The sequence below is a fragment of the Lithohypha guttulata genome (genome assembly GCF_036872675.1).
Source record: "Lithohypha guttulata strain CCFEE 5908 chromosome Unknown scaffold_1, whole genome shotgun sequence".
Lineage (NCBI taxonomy): Eukaryota > Fungi > Ascomycota > Eurotiomycetes > Chaetothyriales > Trichomeriaceae > Lithohypha > Lithohypha guttulata.
In genome coordinates this window covers 2,987,082-3,003,581 of record NW_027042750.1, presented here as the reverse complement: position 1 = coordinate 3,003,581, position 16,500 = coordinate 2,987,082, and the positions used below count along the sequence as shown (strand labels likewise).

General features: G+C 48.6%; 6 protein-coding genes across 6 annotated transcripts; 4 read left to right on the top strand and 2 right to left on the bottom strand.

Annotated features, from left to right (window-relative positions):
- Positions 1-500: 500 nt before the first annotated feature.
- On the top strand, positions 501-1,184 carry LTR64_001095 (uncharacterized protein; the record flags this gene model as incomplete). The annotated part of the gene is made up of 2 exons (XM_064895476.1): positions 501-933; positions 1,039-1,184. 2 exons carry the CDS (start codon positions 501-503, stop codon positions 1,182-1,184), a joined length of 579 nt encoding a protein of 192 aa, XP_064758163.1.
- A 775-nt stretch (positions 1,185-1,959) lies between these two features.
- On the top strand, positions 1,960-5,296 carry LTR64_001094 (uncharacterized protein; the record flags this gene model as incomplete). The annotated part of the gene is made up of 5 exons (XM_064895475.1): positions 1,960-2,478; positions 2,537-2,818; positions 2,868-3,657; positions 3,703-4,067; positions 4,121-5,296. 5 exons carry the CDS (start codon positions 1,960-1,962, stop codon positions 5,294-5,296), a joined length of 3,132 nt encoding a protein of 1,043 aa, XP_064758162.1.
- Positions 5,297-5,948: 652 nt separating this feature from the next.
- On the top strand, positions 5,949-9,584 carry LTR64_001093 (uncharacterized protein; the record flags this gene model as incomplete). Its single annotated transcript, XM_064895474.1, has 1 exon — positions 5,949-9,584. The coding sequence occupies one exon, from the start codon at positions 5,949-5,951 to the stop codon at positions 9,582-9,584; it is 3,636 nt and encodes a 1,211-aa protein (XP_064758161.1).
- A 329-nt stretch (positions 9,585-9,913) lies between these two features.
- LTR64_001092 (uncharacterized protein) lies at positions 9,914-11,794 on the bottom strand (the record flags this gene model as incomplete). The annotated part of the gene is made up of 1 exon (XM_064895473.1): positions 9,914-11,794. One exon carries the CDS (start codon positions 11,792-11,794, stop codon positions 9,914-9,916), a length of 1,881 nt encoding a protein of 626 aa, XP_064758160.1.
- Positions 11,795-12,595: 801 nt separating this feature from the next.
- LTR64_001091 (uncharacterized protein) lies at positions 12,596-13,888 on the bottom strand (the record flags this gene model as incomplete). The annotated part of the gene is made up of 3 exons (XM_064895472.1): positions 12,596-13,199; positions 13,243-13,451; positions 13,502-13,888. The coding sequence occupies 3 exons, from the start codon at positions 13,886-13,888 to the stop codon at positions 12,596-12,598; spliced, it is 1,200 nt and encodes a 399-aa protein (XP_064758159.1).
- Positions 13,889-14,851: 963 nt separating this feature from the next.
- Positions 14,852-16,021, top strand: cdc16 (the record flags this gene model as incomplete). Its single annotated transcript, XM_064895471.1, has 1 exon — positions 14,852-16,021. The coding sequence occupies one exon, from the start codon at positions 14,852-14,854 to the stop codon at positions 16,019-16,021; it is 1,170 nt and encodes a 389-aa protein (XP_064758158.1).
- Positions 16,022-16,500: the final 479 nt, after the last annotated feature.

The following is a 16,500-nucleotide window of genomic DNA, read 5'->3' as shown; positions in this document are numbered from 1 at the left end:
GGGCGTATAGTCGAGACCGTCGTATACAAAAGATTAAGTGCAATGCAATGGCTGGCAGTATGAAGAGAATACAATTGGTTGCAATAGGGGCTTGCGCTGTCGACACGATCCTTACTGGTAAGTGGATTTCGCTGGCTGATGGACGCAGCTATTGAATTATAGTGCCTTATTTTCCTGAAGAGGACTCAAAACTTCGAGCAACATCTTGTTCGCGACGGCGTGGCGGGAATACCTCAAATTCCTTCGAGGTCATAACACAATTATTCGACCTGGTGACAAATAAAATCTCTGAACCGGTGCTCATAGCTGTTTTGCCATCACCATCGTCGCCATCTATACCTTTCATCCGGCAATCTTTAGCTAATTCTACTGGCTCGACACGTGTTGATCTACGCCACTGTATATATCGTGAGACTCATATCGACCCTATCTCTTCCTACATAATCTCCTCCGAAGCGGCTGGAACACGGACGATCGTGAACCACAACGAGCTTCCCGAAATGACAGCCGAAGAATTCGATGCCATTGCGGCAACGCTTGTGCAATCTGCAATGGAAGACGATCAGGATCAAATATGGTTTCATTTCGAAGGACGAATTCCACAGACCACATTGACGTGCATACAGGGTCTGCGCCAGCGGTACACCCACGCCAACCCAAAGCCCAAGCTCAGAGTATCGGTGGAAATTGAGAAACCCCGCAGGGAGGGTCTGCAAGATCTGGTCTACGAGGCAGATGTAGTGTTTTACTCGAGGGGCTGGGCCGAAGCCGAAGGACATCCATCCGCTATGGCTTGTCTCGAATCTCAGGTCAAAGTAATTGCAGACGCCGACTCCACGAGACCGGAAAAATACGACGACGAGTATGAACGTACACTTATTTGTACTTGGGGTGACAAAGGTGCCGCAGCGTTAAGATATACATGCCAGCAAGGTAAGATTGTCTATGATTCAGTGGATACTGCTAGCAGTACAGCATTTGTTACAACGAACCAGTGTGTTGTCGACACAGTTGGTGCTGGTGATACTTTCATTGCAGGCATACTCTTTGGTTTTATGCATCCTTGGTCATTACAGCAAAAGCTGGCATTTGCGATCGAGCTTGCAGGTTGGAAGGTGGTGCAGGTAGGGTTTGCTGGACTCGGGAGGCGGATGAGAAGCACATTTCAGAACTGCAAAGCATGATGAACCATCTGAGATAAAACCATTCTATGCTCAGAATGTGCGAGACGAAGTCGTCTGGTAGATCTGGAATATATGGCAGGTAAAAATAAGATTCTCTTAGGATCATGCCCGCATGCCGAGCTTGTGAAAAAGCCCACGCTTATTCCCGAATTAACGAACTCTTCAACGTAAGCTTTTGAACGAAATCAACAGTGTCGGCTTCGCGTTTCTTCTAACGACATATCCAGAATGTGTATGGAGTATACGTAGTGTATTTGAGGCTAAAAGCAATGACGGATGTTACCAAATAAACAAGAATCAAGCATTTAGACCACGGTTCATAAAATCCGTCCGTAGACCAGGCGGCTGGCTGCATTTGCAAGCTTGAGCCTTCTTTTTAAGAGGTCTAAGGGTGTACTATGATCTTCGCTCTAACCAAGAGGAGGGTAGTTGCTCATGTGCCAACTGTTGTTGCAAAGAGCTGATTCGTGCCCTCGAGCTGAGGTGTCGGGCTATGGCTTAAAAGAGTCCACCTGGAGCAATGTGATAGGCGTGCTACTAAGCCATCACAGAACTGCGCACCAGGCATGTCCAAGAACACAACCTTGAAACCATTGCATGTCGCTCACATGCACCTCGCAGGATTATGAGATCTTCGAAGCTGCACGTTGCTCGACCTTGAATAGCTATTCTCATTGTCTGCAAGCTTCCGCCACGCTCAATGCATTAGACTTGTGCTTTAATTCTTTTGCTTCACTTCCTGCCACGGCGTCGATGACCTGGGGAGCCATCCAACATGCACAAGATCAGCAACAACTTCAGTCGGATGACTCCAGCGGCTTTTGGCATCTCCAGATTTCATCAAGAGATACCTCAACAGCCGCAACCATTGAGACGCCCACCCCCTTCGTCGAGCGTGGTCCCGCCTGGTCATTCCGACTATTCCATCATCAACCTCTCCTTCAATGTACCCTTCGCATCCAGCTTGCCAGGACCTGAACCTGACGATGTCCTTCATGCAAGTCCAGGTGCCGTTCAAAGGTGGACGTTTCCTGTGGGCACGGCTGAAGGCACTCCTATATACAAGCTTCCTGTCCATGTACAAAATGAAGAGAGGTTGCGCAATCTGTGCCAGTATATTGGTGATTCCAGTGGCGGTCGAATCGAAGCCTTGGTCACTTCTTCCGAGTCCAAGACATCTCAGGCAATGCACTCCAAAGCTCAAGGGCTGATTACGAACGTATGCATATCTGGAGACCACGATGTGGTGCACAAGATGCGGGCTAAAGTGCTCAATGAAACACCGATTATGATGGTAATTCTCACCACATTGTAGAATGGAACACAAGCACATATCGCTAACGAGTATTCAGAAATCTGCTGTCGTCGACATCGATCCGAATCTCATTCTCGATCCTGCCGAAACGTCTATCAGGTCCAGCGTGCTTAGCCACATTGATTTGTGCGCCAAGTATACCGGCACTGATATATTCCTTCTGAGATCTCGTGCGGAAGCGAACCCTCAGCCCAACACTCAGCCTTTCGTGAACGCGGTCGATAGTGGCTTGGATCAGCGATACAGGGTAAATATATTTGGTGACACAGAAAGCGTTGAGCATGCGAAGACCAGGACGCTGATGATGATTGATCAGATCGTGCGTATAAAATGGTGCTTTTGTTCGATCCAGAGCTAACACGTATCAGCTCAAGCACAAGATTGATGTTATCAAGCTGGACTTGACCATGCACACCTTGGTGTCCGGTCGTACAGGCAAGAATATCAAGCTGATTGAGTCTGCAACCAAGACGGCCATCTATTTTCCCCCTCCTTTTCCAGGCGTCTTCGGTTACGTTCCGCCCGGCGCAACGAGAAGAGCTCCTGACGAGATCTTCGTCACGGGCGAAACACAAGAACGCATCAACCACGCCAAACAGAAGCTTCGCGAACTGGTCATGAGTATCAAGCTGTTCTCGAGAGATGTGATGGTCTCTGCTTCGAAAGTTGACAGCATACTACTTGATCGTCTTGACAAAGTCCGGAAGATCATGGAGGCTAATGCTTCTCAAGTATTGTTTCCACAACTTGCAAGCCAAAGGGGTCTCGTACGTGTGCAAGGCACCGACGTCCTTCACGTCGAACGTACTGTCAAGGAGATTATGACTCTTGCCGGCCAGTTCTATAGTGCATCCTGGTGGCTTATGGTGACCGACCCAGCTCAGACACCTAGCTTACGGCCACCTTCTGCAAGTGAGATTCGCGTTATGCTTAGCGACATTTGTACGAATTCCGGAGCTGACCTGAGCTTCGACAAAATGAATTTTGCCATTAATGGTTCTGACGACGCAGTCAAGGACGCTATGATGGTGATCAACCAAATCCCATTCGTCAAGAGGTACCCTTACCAGATCAGGGTGAAAATTGAACTGGCCAACGAGCACAAGGAGTTTGTGAGTGGCAAAAAGAACGGGAAAATAAACAAGATCATGGGTCAGAGTAAGTTGTGTTACTGAGAGCTCGAAATCCATCTGACAATTGCAGGCAACGTGCAGATCATTTTCGACGGCTTCAACGAGTACAACTTCTACATCGATGTAGTGGGCAATCAATACGAAGCCACCAAGAACGGACTCGACCTCGTCGAGCAAGAGATGCCGGCTTCGATATCCTTTCACGTGCCTGATCAGTATCACAAGCGCATCATTGGCATTGGTGGCCAACACATTCAGCGCATCATGAAAAAATACTCGGTCTTTGTGAAGTTTTCTAACGCTATGGACCGCGGTGGCGTCGGCAAAGACGACGAGGACGTCAAAATCGACAACGTGATATGCCGGACACCAGCACGTAACGCGCAGAGCCTCGACGCTGTGAAACAAGAGATCATGGATATGGTTGAGAAAGTCGTAAGTGATACTGTATCTCAACCACAAGTTGTCCGCTGACATGAGCCAAACAGGATGCCGAGTTTGTATCTGAAACCGTCGTGATCAACAGACTCTATCACCGAGAGCTCATTTCCCGCATGTCTGAGATCGAAGGACTGGAAAAGAAGTGGAACTGCAAAGTCGATTTCCCAAGCACAGAACAAGCCAGCGACATAGTCACGATCTCGGGACCCGAATATCAAGTGCCTCAAGCAGTAGATGCCTTTCTTGGCATGGTCCCGGAAAGTCACGAGATTGCATTTCAGAAATCAGGATCTCTCGAGCAATTTTTTGACTCCAACGAGTTCAGCAACGATTTACGACATAAGATGCGCAGTCAATACGAGGTCGACGTCCACCTTAACCCAGTTTTTGGAAGCCTGCCCAAGTCAGCAACTGCTTCGGTTGAGCGCATTGTAACAGCAACAGAAGGACGACTGGTATTGACTTACACCAGAAACAATGCCGGAGGACTCAAAGATGCCATCGACTTTCTCATATCACAACTCGTTCCTCATGGTCTCGAGGCTTCTACTGTTAAGGGTGCTATTGCCAGACCCAAGTCCGACTCCTTCGAGGATTCGCTACCGTTCTTCGAATCAAAGTTACTGCAAAACGCACCCTCGCTACACCTTAATGATTCCCCGACACGATCGCTCTTCCACGATGGGGATGTAACACCTGTATCAGAGAGGTCATCAATTTTCGACAAACTACGGAAGCCTGGAAGCATCGGCTCATTCTCATCTTTCATGAGCCGAAAGAACACTAACAACACACCCGGTAACTTCTACAGATACCCTTCTTCTAATGCGAGCAAGGCTTCTCTTATCTCTTTAGAGAGTCGTGAAAGCGGGTATAGGAATTTCTGGAACGACTCTGGAGTCAACCTTCCTGAAGAGGACGCGGCATCAATTTCTTCAAAGAATGGCGGCTGGCCTGCCAGATACTCTGAGAACAAATTTCCATTTGGGACAAACACGAGCACACCAGGAGACAAGACGCCACGTCACGAACCGAGAGCCAGTTTTGATTCAGGACGTCCACCTACCTCTCATTCGTTCTCGAACCTCCCCGCGCCCATGCAAGTCCCGGCATCGCATGTTCAACAGAACAACTTGTTTCCTTACAACAACACTAACAACAAAAAAGTTCACCACAATGAGGTGGTTGGATCGGCACCAAATTTACATTTGCCTTTACGATGATATACCCAATAAGTTTTGCGATTTTCTCGGAATGTCAACGATACCAAAGTGATACCCACAGTCGAAAAGCATGAGTAGTGCTATGGATGAAACGATTATATGTTTGAAACGAAGCAAGATACCCTTTTGCTGGAAACATGCAGATTTTGATTTGGTTGAAGGGGAGTTCTTGTTGGCGTGCTTTGCCATTGTTGAACCTGGATTGTTTGCTTTTTATTTTGAGATACCACTTTGCACGGCACGAAGGAACGATTGAATAACGGTTAGGCTATAGAAGGCCGATGTTGAACTCGATGTGTTAAGAATGAGCTGGGTTCGTGCGGCGGAAGTGTGTTGACGAAAATTTGACCAATAAAAAAGCGTATGGCTAACAAGGTATATCAAAATATGCAAAGCGTCGTATCCTTGTTGCCAAACGATCTACTATATATGCATGATACTTCAGTAGCTACTCGATTCAGAGGATGGTCACGTGAAACACGTAGAGGAGAGAGGTCCAACGCGTCAGTTGCGGCCCTCAAAGTGGAACGGCGCGTGATCATTGTTTCGTACCTTCCCAGGTCTTTAACAAATCTCGACAGTAATCCCCACACCAACCTCGTTGATCATTCACAATGATAAACTTCTTCCCGTTCGCGCTACGGAAACGAATATGACAACTCCAGCCCTGAAGATTGGCCAACATGTAAAATCCACTGGTAAAGATCCTTACCATGGCATCCTACGATATATCGGTCCGATCGAAGGTGGTCCCGCGGGCACATACTGCGGTATCGAACTACCAGAGGCCACAGGCAAGAACGATGGCAGTGCAAAAGGTCGCCGCTACTTCCAATGTTCGCCCAATCATGGCGTCTTTGTGAAGAAAGACGTGGTAGTGCCAACCGCAGCGACAAAGCCCACAGCGAAGCGTGTATCTACTATAGCCCCTAGCCCGTCTGTCTCGAGGACAGCCCCAGCAACTGTCGCTTCAAGAAGGACCAGCAATGTGCCAGCTTCGAGACCCTCGTCCATCCGGCAATCTATATCTAATGTTGCACCTGTGCAAAAATTGACTGCTTCACGACCATCATCTCAAGTTATCCTCCGAGAGTCCATTCCGTCGAGAGCCGGTCGATCGAGTGTTCCAGGTACACCACGAGTCTTGTCACCTGAGAAGCAGATCCTGAATGATATACCACAAGAAGAATCTGGGACTGGAGAGGAGGATAACACAGATGGGCATGAGAGCGAAGGCGACCAGCAACACGAGGAAGACAATGGAAGCCATGTTCCTGAAGCAACACCTATGGCGCCGCCTCCCAGGAACGAGCCAGCAGTGCCATCTGCATCGACCCGAACCTCTACCGGACAATCTAGCATGGTGGCTCTGCAGGCTTCTCGAGAAATTGAACAGCTTAAAGTGAAGTTACGAGCCATGGAGAAGAAGAGAATGGAAGATCGTGATACAATCAAGCAGGTTGAGACTCTGAAGAGCGAGAATGACCGCATGAAGACCATAATTCAAGGACTATCCACGAAGGTCAAGGAGGTGAACCAGGACAAACAGGCTGCACTGCTTCGAGCTCAGGAGCTTGAGCGAGCGAAAGAAGCAGAGCCCGAAGGATCTGCTGAGTTGGAAAGTATGCTCGAAATGGCCACTTTAGACAAAGAGACGGCGGAGGAGAAGGCAGATGCCCTAGAAGAGGAGTTGAAGTCCTTAAGGGCGAAACTAGAGGAGTCGGAGCTTGAGGCAGAGATCTTGAGAGAAGAGAATAAGGAGCTGGCTTCCACCATGACCGAGGAAGAAAAGGCTGGATCTGGATGGCTTCATCTTGAGCGTGAGCGCGATCGATTGAAAGCTGCTTTGCTCATGCTGCGCGATCACAAGAATGAGATAGAAGCAGATTACAAGGAAGAGATTCATCACCTACAGGAGACGTTGAATGAAACTGAGGAAGATGCGGCCAAGTACGTCGAGACGGCTGAACAGCTACAACGTGTACAGGACACCAACGAACACCTAAGAGAACAACTTGAAGCAGCAGAAAACCAGGAAGAAGTCATTTCAACCATGATGCAGGAAAGAGATCGACATCTAGCACAGATAGAAGACTTACGGGTCACCCTTTCTGAATTAGAGGAGCTGGCTCAAACGAACGAGGATCTGGAGAAGTTCTACCTAGACACAGAAAAGGGACTGCTCTCTAAGATTGACGAACAAGAGGCCGAGGTCAACGAGCGAACTCGTCAAGTCAATGACAGAGATCAGGCTATCGAAGATCTGGAATTTACGCTGAGCAAGTTTCGGACCATCACGCAAGGCTTGCAAAGCGATATTGACGACGCGCGACGAACACGAGAGATTTCAGCTGCTCAGGCTCAGGAGATGAATTCGAGGTCTAAGGCCATAATGGAGTTGAATGTGCGTCTGCAAAACAGTGCCTCGAAATCTACTACAAAAGCTATTGAGCTCGAGCTAGTTAAAGCCCAAGCATTATCATCAAAATCACACGTCGATATTCTATCTCTATTCCTGCCAGACAGTTTTGACACTCTGAGAAATCCGATTTTAGCAATGCTTACGTTCTCACAATTGAGAACTAAAGCTGGTATAGTTGCAAATATGCTCGGGGAAAAATTGCGTGACAGGGCCAGTGTAATGTCTGGCGAGGAGATTCTGCTGGGTCATAGAATTGTCGAATCCATGCAGTCTATCCATATGACAGCTGATCGTTTCGAAAGGTTCATGTCGGTATGCTCGTCTGACGAATTTGCAGCTTTTAGCAACGCAGGACAAGAGGTTGAGCCGGTGGAACGAGCTGTCACCAATTGGCTCGAATCGCTGAAGAACGATGAGCTGGGTGCAGATGGTCCAGATAACCTAAAACGTATGGAGAGTATCCTGAGTGATCTAGCGGACAAGCTGCTTGTTTCAAGTCCAGAAACGGAGGCTATGCATTTACTTGCTGAGTCACGAATGGTTTCCAGCTACGTCGAGGTGGCAGCCTCGATATCTGACTGGCTAGCAAAAATTATCAGATTGAGACTTGGCGATCCCAATGACGAAGATCCAGAATCTATTGACCTTGATCGGAAGTTTGATCGGATCAGCAGATTGGCAAGGACGATAAGGACCGTTGCTAACAGACTTGTCGGCGAGCTCGAAAAGATGAGGCTGAAGCATATTTGTCTGGATGAGACTGCTTGGCCGCTCTTTGCTGATATTGAGCATGAAGCATCAGGAATCAACAACAACCTACGACAGTTGTCTCAAGTTGTCCTTGCATACCTTAATCAGGTCGAGGACGAAGACGACTTATCCTATACTGCCCTATCAAACACCTTCACCCACGATGACAATGATATGCTCTCCACAATACTAGATGACTTGAAGACTTTGCATGAGCAAACTGAACATTTATTGAACAGGACAAACGACGTTGCGAAGGCACTTTCATTTGAGCCAGGACCAGCACCATGGGTACTTCGTGCTAAAGAAATTAAGGCCCAACGACTCATCTCCACCGATGTGCATGAAGAGCTTACTCAATCACATCGTAAGAATCAGGAACTGTCCGCTATCCTAGCGGACAGGGAACGGACTATCGAGGAGACGGCTATCCGAGCAGAGCTGGCAGAGAAGCGTGTCCGAGAAAACAAGGCAAGAGAGGTACATGACAAAGCACTCAAGGAAGAATCCGAGAAGCTCAAGACAGAGTTGGCTGAACTCGAAGCTGAGCTCTCGAACTCGAGAAGTGAACTCATAGCGTTACAAGAACAAACCCAGAAAGACAAGGAAGAACTTGCGAAGTTGCAAGCACAGCCTGCAGAGAACGTTGCTAAAGGTACATCCGCGCCACCTAGTGCTCGATCGCTCGACCCTGCCACCAGCAACTATCTGTCCATCCACAATCAGACTCTTCTAGCCGAAATAGCCACACTTCAAGCCAGCATCCGTCATCTCAAATGGGAGAATCGCGAGCTTAGTATTCCAGTGTCGGAGGTTAAATTCACAGCTGCCAACCAAGCATGGCTGGACCCTCGCCACCTCAAACCATCGAAGACGAAGACCAACGCCAAACTTCAGACGCACGCTGAACGCAGTGATACACTAGATTCTTTGCTAGCAATATCAAAGAGCATGCACATGAGACCAGTTAAGTTGAAGAATACCTTGCGCAAAGAGGATAAGTGGAGGAGTGTGAAGGAGACCACAAGGTGGCAAGTGCTGAGGCAGAAGGAGGAGTTTGAGGCTTGGGATGGTGCAAAGGAGGTTGGTGCTGATGGTTTCGTGATTAGACTTTAGACAATGTACTTTCAAATCCCGTGTGAGAAGCTACATATAGATTGTATCGAATATGATGACACTATTACTCTACGGCTGTTTGTACGAAATACAACAGTAAGTCTCATGCACGGCGAAAATTGAGTTCTATCGTTCTGATAACGTAGGGTCGAAAATGGTAGTTCGCATTTTCGCGCAAAATCGTTGCAATTTTATTCGTTTCGTGATAAATTCAACTCGACTCTGCCAGCTTGCTTAACCCCGAAACGCCGACAACCATTATTCATGAAAAATTATACAGTCTATAAGAATTTCCGGATCGAGCATCAAGACCATCAAAGCGGCAGTCCCTAACCAGCCGCCGAGATGGCCTTCTCACTCGTACCATGACCATTCGCCAACTCCTGCTTAATCCCACTATTTCGCCGAGCCGCATTCGCAACCAATTTCTTCAGAGCATCAGGCGCATCTTCACGCTGCATCATGACCTCGATAATCGTCAAACCTTTACATTCCTGGACCTCTTTCTTCTCTAGCAAATCCCATAGTTGTCCCCATACTTCTGCTCGATGTGTAACGATAGGATAATCGGCAGAATCCATGTCTGCGCCGAAGAAGGCTGGAGCGAGGAGATATCGCCAGGGCTGGATGTCGTTGTACTTTGCTTTCATGCCGTGGATCCATCGCTCGATCGTGTAGCCGTCGTTGTTGATGACGAAGATGGTGAGGGCGAGTTTGTTGCGGATGATGTCGCTGATTGCTTGGACGGTCATTTGGAGGGACCCGTCGCCGATGAAGAGGATGGTTCGCTTACTGAAGGTTTGTTGGGAAGATCGGCTTGTTGGTGGGTTGGCAGCTATGACGGCGCTGCTGTTGGCGTCGATGGTGGTGGAGGAGAGTTTGCTGATTGAGTGCACGATGTCGCGATGTGCGAGGGCTGCGCCTTGAGCTGCGCCTGCCATGTAGCCGATTGAGAGCCATATGCCGGAATTGATGAGGGTGGTTTGGGGAGGGAGGACGAAGTCACGGCCGCCTATGGAGGGGGTACCTGTTTCTGTGAGAATGATGTCGCCGCAGCGGAAGAAGGTCGAGATGCGTTGCCAGAAGGTCTCTTGGTCAATTATTCCATCAGGTTTGGTGGGTGGAAGGAGTCTAAGCTGTTCTGCTGGGTCGCCTAGGTCGGGGTATGGATCATATTGAGGTAGATTGGACTTGTCTAGTCGGTTGAGGATCTTACGGAGGAGTGGCTTTACGTGAACGTTGTTAAAGCTGTTGGAATCGCCAATCTCCACGGTGTTACGATGGAATGAAATCGTCTTCTTGGGATTCGGTAGAGTTGTAAAGCCGTACGTGTTTACGTCTGAGGCTAGAGGGCCAATTCGGAGGATCAGGTCGCAAGACTCTACCCAGGGTCGATATACCTGCTTTCCTGCTTCACCAGCATAAATGCCATGGAAATTCGAATATGTCTCATTGACGATGCCTTTGCCAAAACTCGTTGTCGAAGTTGGAAAGCCTGTTATTCTAACCAATTCATCTGCTTCTTTCGTGATATCGAGTGCTGCAGTAAAACCATCGACGATGATGAAGGGTTGTTTAGAGGCGTAGATTTTAGCTAGTATTAGCTCGACTTCAGCGTCTTCGAAGCCTTCGTCGTTGTGAGGTATCGACAGATCGAGAGGACGTTGAAGAGGCCTTGCAGAGACTTTAGTAGACACCATGTTCGTCGGCAGCTCAATGTAAACAGGTCTGCTTTGTAGAACACATTCTCGTAGCGTTCGGTCGATCATGGAAGTTGCTGTTGAGGCGTCCGTCAAGTTTGCTTGAGCCACTGTAACCTTAGCATACATGTCTGCGAAAATCCGGAAATTTCCATCTCCTAGAGAGTGGTGTAGAACTACTCCTGCATTCTGTGCTGCCGTTGGTGGTGTCCCAACAACATGAACGACAGGTGACATTTCTGCATATGCGCCGCCGATGGCATTGATCGCTGATAACTCGCCCACACCAAATGCTGTAATCAACGCAGATACGCCTTTGATGCGTCCATAGCCATCTGCTGCATATCCTGCAGTAAGCTCGCTGGCGTTGCCGACCCAATTGATACCTGCGGGCTCGATGTAATCTAAGGCCTGTAAGTTGTAGTCGCCAGGAACGCCATGGATGGAATCGACCCCAAGCTGCTTGAGTCTGACGAAGAGGTACTCTGCTAGGTGAACCTGCTCACTCATGTTGGAAGCGCAAAGAGGACGTGAGACGAAGGAAGGTGGTAGAGAGAGATGGGGAAGAATGATGCTGAAAAGTGTGTGCACGGGGCAAGATGGTAAGACCTGCAAACATGTACATTCCGTTTGTATCTACAAGAAGTGCCCCACGAAAGTGCCTCATTTGTTTCATTACTGCCTGCTTCTTCACAAACACATCAGAAGCGATACGTAGTTGGATATCGGTTACCTGCGGCTCGTCAGTCTCGATATTCAAATGCGGACGGAATTCCGTGCCAAAGCTAAATTGTTCAGCGCTACTAGCACTTGGCTACACTTCCAGAATGTCCTTGTTATCAGTCAAGGATATCTACGGTTACGACGGCAATTGTTCGTATTGCATCTTGATTGATCGTGCAGATAGCGGAACAGGTCTTGTCGTGAGTAAGGATGAATGAATATATCTAGTTTGCTCCAGGTGCAATCATGCCTGTGGCTCTTGCCTGCATGACCGTACAGAGTGGATCTTGATCTTTGTTTGTGATATCAGATTAGTTTGTGTACTTGAAACAGGCCGGACTCCAGACTTGAGTAGCAATGTTTGAAACGCCGTCGAGTCCGCGACGTGTAATTGAATGAGATCTGCAATGCACAAAAATATTTGAAGAGAACTGCTGACACTTTTGTCTATTGGTCACAATCAAGAAGCCATTCTAAGTGCAAGCTTGATCAACCTATCAAACCATATTCCGGTGTATACCGATTTGACTACTTGGTTCCACTTGATACACTGCCTGCACATCCTACATATCCTACTATAAAAGAACACTATTCTTCCCGCCCTCTTGCCTCCTCGACGGCTTTGTCCCAGTCAGCATACTTCATGTAGACGCACAGAATGCTCGATGTCATTCCAAGTCCAATTAATGGACCTATCCATAGGCCGACCAAGTCCATCCTCGGTGGCCCGAAAGTCAGCAACAGGGATAGTGGGACACCAAAGAGATAGTAAACACCCAAGTTGGTCCAACCCGCAATCCTTTGGCGTCCCAGGCCTCGTGTCAGACCATTCGACAATGCGCACATAGCATCGAACAATTGAGCTGCAGCCACTATGGGTAAAACTTCGATGATGATCAAACGCACGGACTCTTCGTCTGTGAAGACACGTGCGATGACATGCCTTAGTGAGGTCAATAGAACAATGTCGAAGACGCCAATGCCCAGAAATATGGTGTAGTACGTATTGAAAGCAATCCGAGCTGAGTCCAAGTCACTAAGCCCGATGAGATTGCCGAACCTCGTCGAGCCTGCGATAGAGATTGGAAAGGGAATATGGTACATCATTACTGCAACGGTCATCAGGACCGACTGAGCGGCTAGGAAGTCTTCGCCCAGATAGCTTGTGCTCAAGGTAAGGATATCGAAAGCACTGTACACATTAGTGACGATATGAATGGTGTGCAGGCACGTACATCCACTCAGACAAAACCATGAGCACACCTGGAATTGCCAGCCTAATCATTGGTCCCCAATTTTCGGTTGCTCGTTTCACGTCAAGCCCAGGCCAGCATTGCAGGGCATCTGCTGCGAAGAAATAGATGTACGCGAGGAAGACAACAGGCTGAGACAGTAGTGTGATCGAGTAGGCAATACCTGCACCCCTGAAACCAAGCTCTAGTCGCTTGTATAGTCAGTCCCAGTGAGAGTTGATACACATCGAGCAATACTTACAAACACTAGTAACCAGTTCCAGAAAAGATTTAGAGGCGCGCAAATCAAGGCAGTAATCAAAGGGGCAACAAAGTCACCTTGTGCCTGTGTAAACCTCTTGATTGCTTCAAAAACACCGTAACCTGGTGCACCGATGAGGAAAAAGCGCAGAAAGTCGCCGGCCAGATAAGCCACGTCTTTCTGTGGAATGATCGGGGCCAAGATCCAGGGCGAAAAGATCCATATAGCACCGATGGGGATGGTCATAAGCAAGGACAATGCTATCATGCGCTGAACATGTAGCCCAACCAGTTGTTTCTTACCTGCACCAAAAGCCTGCGAGGTCAAAGTGTCCAGACTTGTTGCAAGCCCCTCGTAGATGGCAAGACCCGTGATGTTGGAAGTCATCGTAGCCAGTGAAGCTGCTGCCAATTGACTTGTCCCCAACCTACCGGCAACCAGCACTGTGACGAACGTGTACGAGTATCTGCAATAGCACTTCAACATAAAAGACCAACGCTGGGCTGTCCCGTAGAGACGTACTGTAGGACATAGGTGACGACGAGCGGAGCAGAATATCGAGCGAGCAGCGTCGTCTCCCTCCTCCATGATGTTTTCGGGGCCCCTACTAAGGTAACCTCCGCACCTGGTGTGCCAGGCTCATGCGAGTCATGATCGTAAGATTTGACTGTGGACGTTTGCTGCAAAAGTGGTGAAGTTTCTGACAAGGCGGCCATGGACGCTGTTCGAATAATACTGCCAGCAAGTCCTGCAGGTCACATTCATTGTGCAGTGGTGAACTAGTGAATCGTGTTTGACTTCCTTTGAGAGCAAAAGGCGGTGGTCAGTCGTTTTGACAGCTGTTAGCATGACATCTTTGTCGATATTCGACCATTAACGACAAATTCGATGCATATCTGGTTGAATCCTGGTGTGGATATTGTGACGAATGGCAGCAATTAATTTAGAGCTTGATGCGGGACTGGCGAGTTCGGAGTGTGGGCATTGCTTTCAGCGCCTCAGTGGCTAGCAATGCGAAGAGACCTCAAATGCACTCAATCAATGCATCATACAATGCCGTGAAAGCTCACACAGTGCGTGAGATCGTCTGGCTTCTTGAAGAGGACGATAGTACGTTCAGCATTGTTCTAATAAACCGACAGAGGTCAGCGGTCTCACTGGCCTAACAAGGTTTACACGGGTAGTTCCCTGTCCGACGCGTCTCAGGCGCGTCAAGGTGGGCATGTAATCCCGAAAGAGGCTGGGTATCATCGCATGTGCGAGGCTACGAAGAACTGTGCGTTCGTCTTGCTGCCGACGCCTTGTCGCAAAGCAGCCAGTGGTATTTAGTGTGATTTCGTAACCGACAACATGAATGCCTCACCAGACAAGAACATACGACGATTGCGGTCGCATCAGCAATTGTCCAGCGCTGCTCGAAATTCGTACCAGACCAGCTTGAAGAACACTTCGAGTGTTCGACCCGCTCGTGATCAACTGCTGCCTCAAGCGAAGACGACGGATTCATTGCCTACACGAACGCGAGCTAGTAGCGATGCGCCAGTCCCTTTCGAACGTACTCGACTGCAAAGAAAACCTCTCCAGACCATCTTACAACCCAGCAATGGACATGCACGAAAATCGAGTTTGGAAGTGACCTTGAGGGATGGACCTGCACCAGGAACAAAGCCTGCAGCGTCACTGGGTCTGTTGCGGCACTCCATCCTGATGTCTGGCGTACAAGCAACCAAAGAAGGAATGTCAGACTACCGAATATATCTATGGTTGACGCTTCTCAATCTTGGACCTCTGCCGACCGACAACTATCTGACCCAAATCCATCGAGGCCGATCGCCAGCCCACGAAAAGATTGCCAACGACGTGTTTCGTACATTAGCAACAGATGCACTCTTCAAGAGACGGGTCAGTGATGCAAGCTTGACCAGGGTGCTCAACGCAACGGCATGGCGCATACTTGACTCGCAGAAAGCTATCCCATCCGAATCGCCTGTCATTCAGTCCACTTACATCCAAGGCATGAACGTGCTTTCTGCACCATTTCTGTACGCAGCCAGATCTGAAGCGCAAGCTTATGCTCTACTTACCTGCCTGTTAAGTGAGCATATTCCGACTTATGTAACATCGACCATGTCTGGCGTGCATGCTGGGCTGGAACTCATTGACAAGATTCTGGCTACCATCTCTCCTAAACTGTCACAGTTCCTATTATCGAACTCACTTCCAGCCAAGATCTATGCTTTCGCACCGGTCTTGACACTATGCGCATGCACACCACCTCTGCCTGAGGTCCTCAAACTATGGGACTTTCTGTTCGCATTCGGCACTCACCTAAATGTTCTCTGCATTGTAGCTCAGATCATGATGATGAAGGACAAGCTCTTGGAAAGTCCGAGCCCTGGAAAACTGTTGAGAAGTTTCCCCAACCTCAATGCAGAGGAGATCATCAAGGGGACCTTGCTCATTGTGCGCGACTTGCCCGAGGACATCTACGCTGAAGTCGTCCGCCATGGCCGTGTTTGATGTCAAGACTGAAGATTTTCAGCTATTCTTTTTGTACATTTTATGAGGAAACACATTACGATTCATGACTGAAAGAGGACATCTCGCCTGATGGTCGTTATGACACTGCAATGAATGGATTACACGCAGGGGCTGGAGTGTTGCTCTGGGCTGGCGTGATAGGTTGAAAAATAGAGGTATATGGGACTTTGTAGCAAATTAAAGTTCAGGATATGTGTAGTCACAACCGGAGACGCCGTTAAACGCGTATAGAGCGATAGTAGCCCTTACCTGATGGGCAAAAACCGACAACGACATACATTTGTGGCTGGCTCATTCTTGCCTGCTCTTGAGAATATGGAGTCCGCACAAGCGTGCACACATCCGTCCCGGAATTGTGGCAGCTGAACGGACAGAACTAGACGCAGAAATACGAATCTGAAGAAGAAAGTATGGCCGCTAATGTGGAGCCACTTCCTTTGGCGTTAACCATCCCAGCT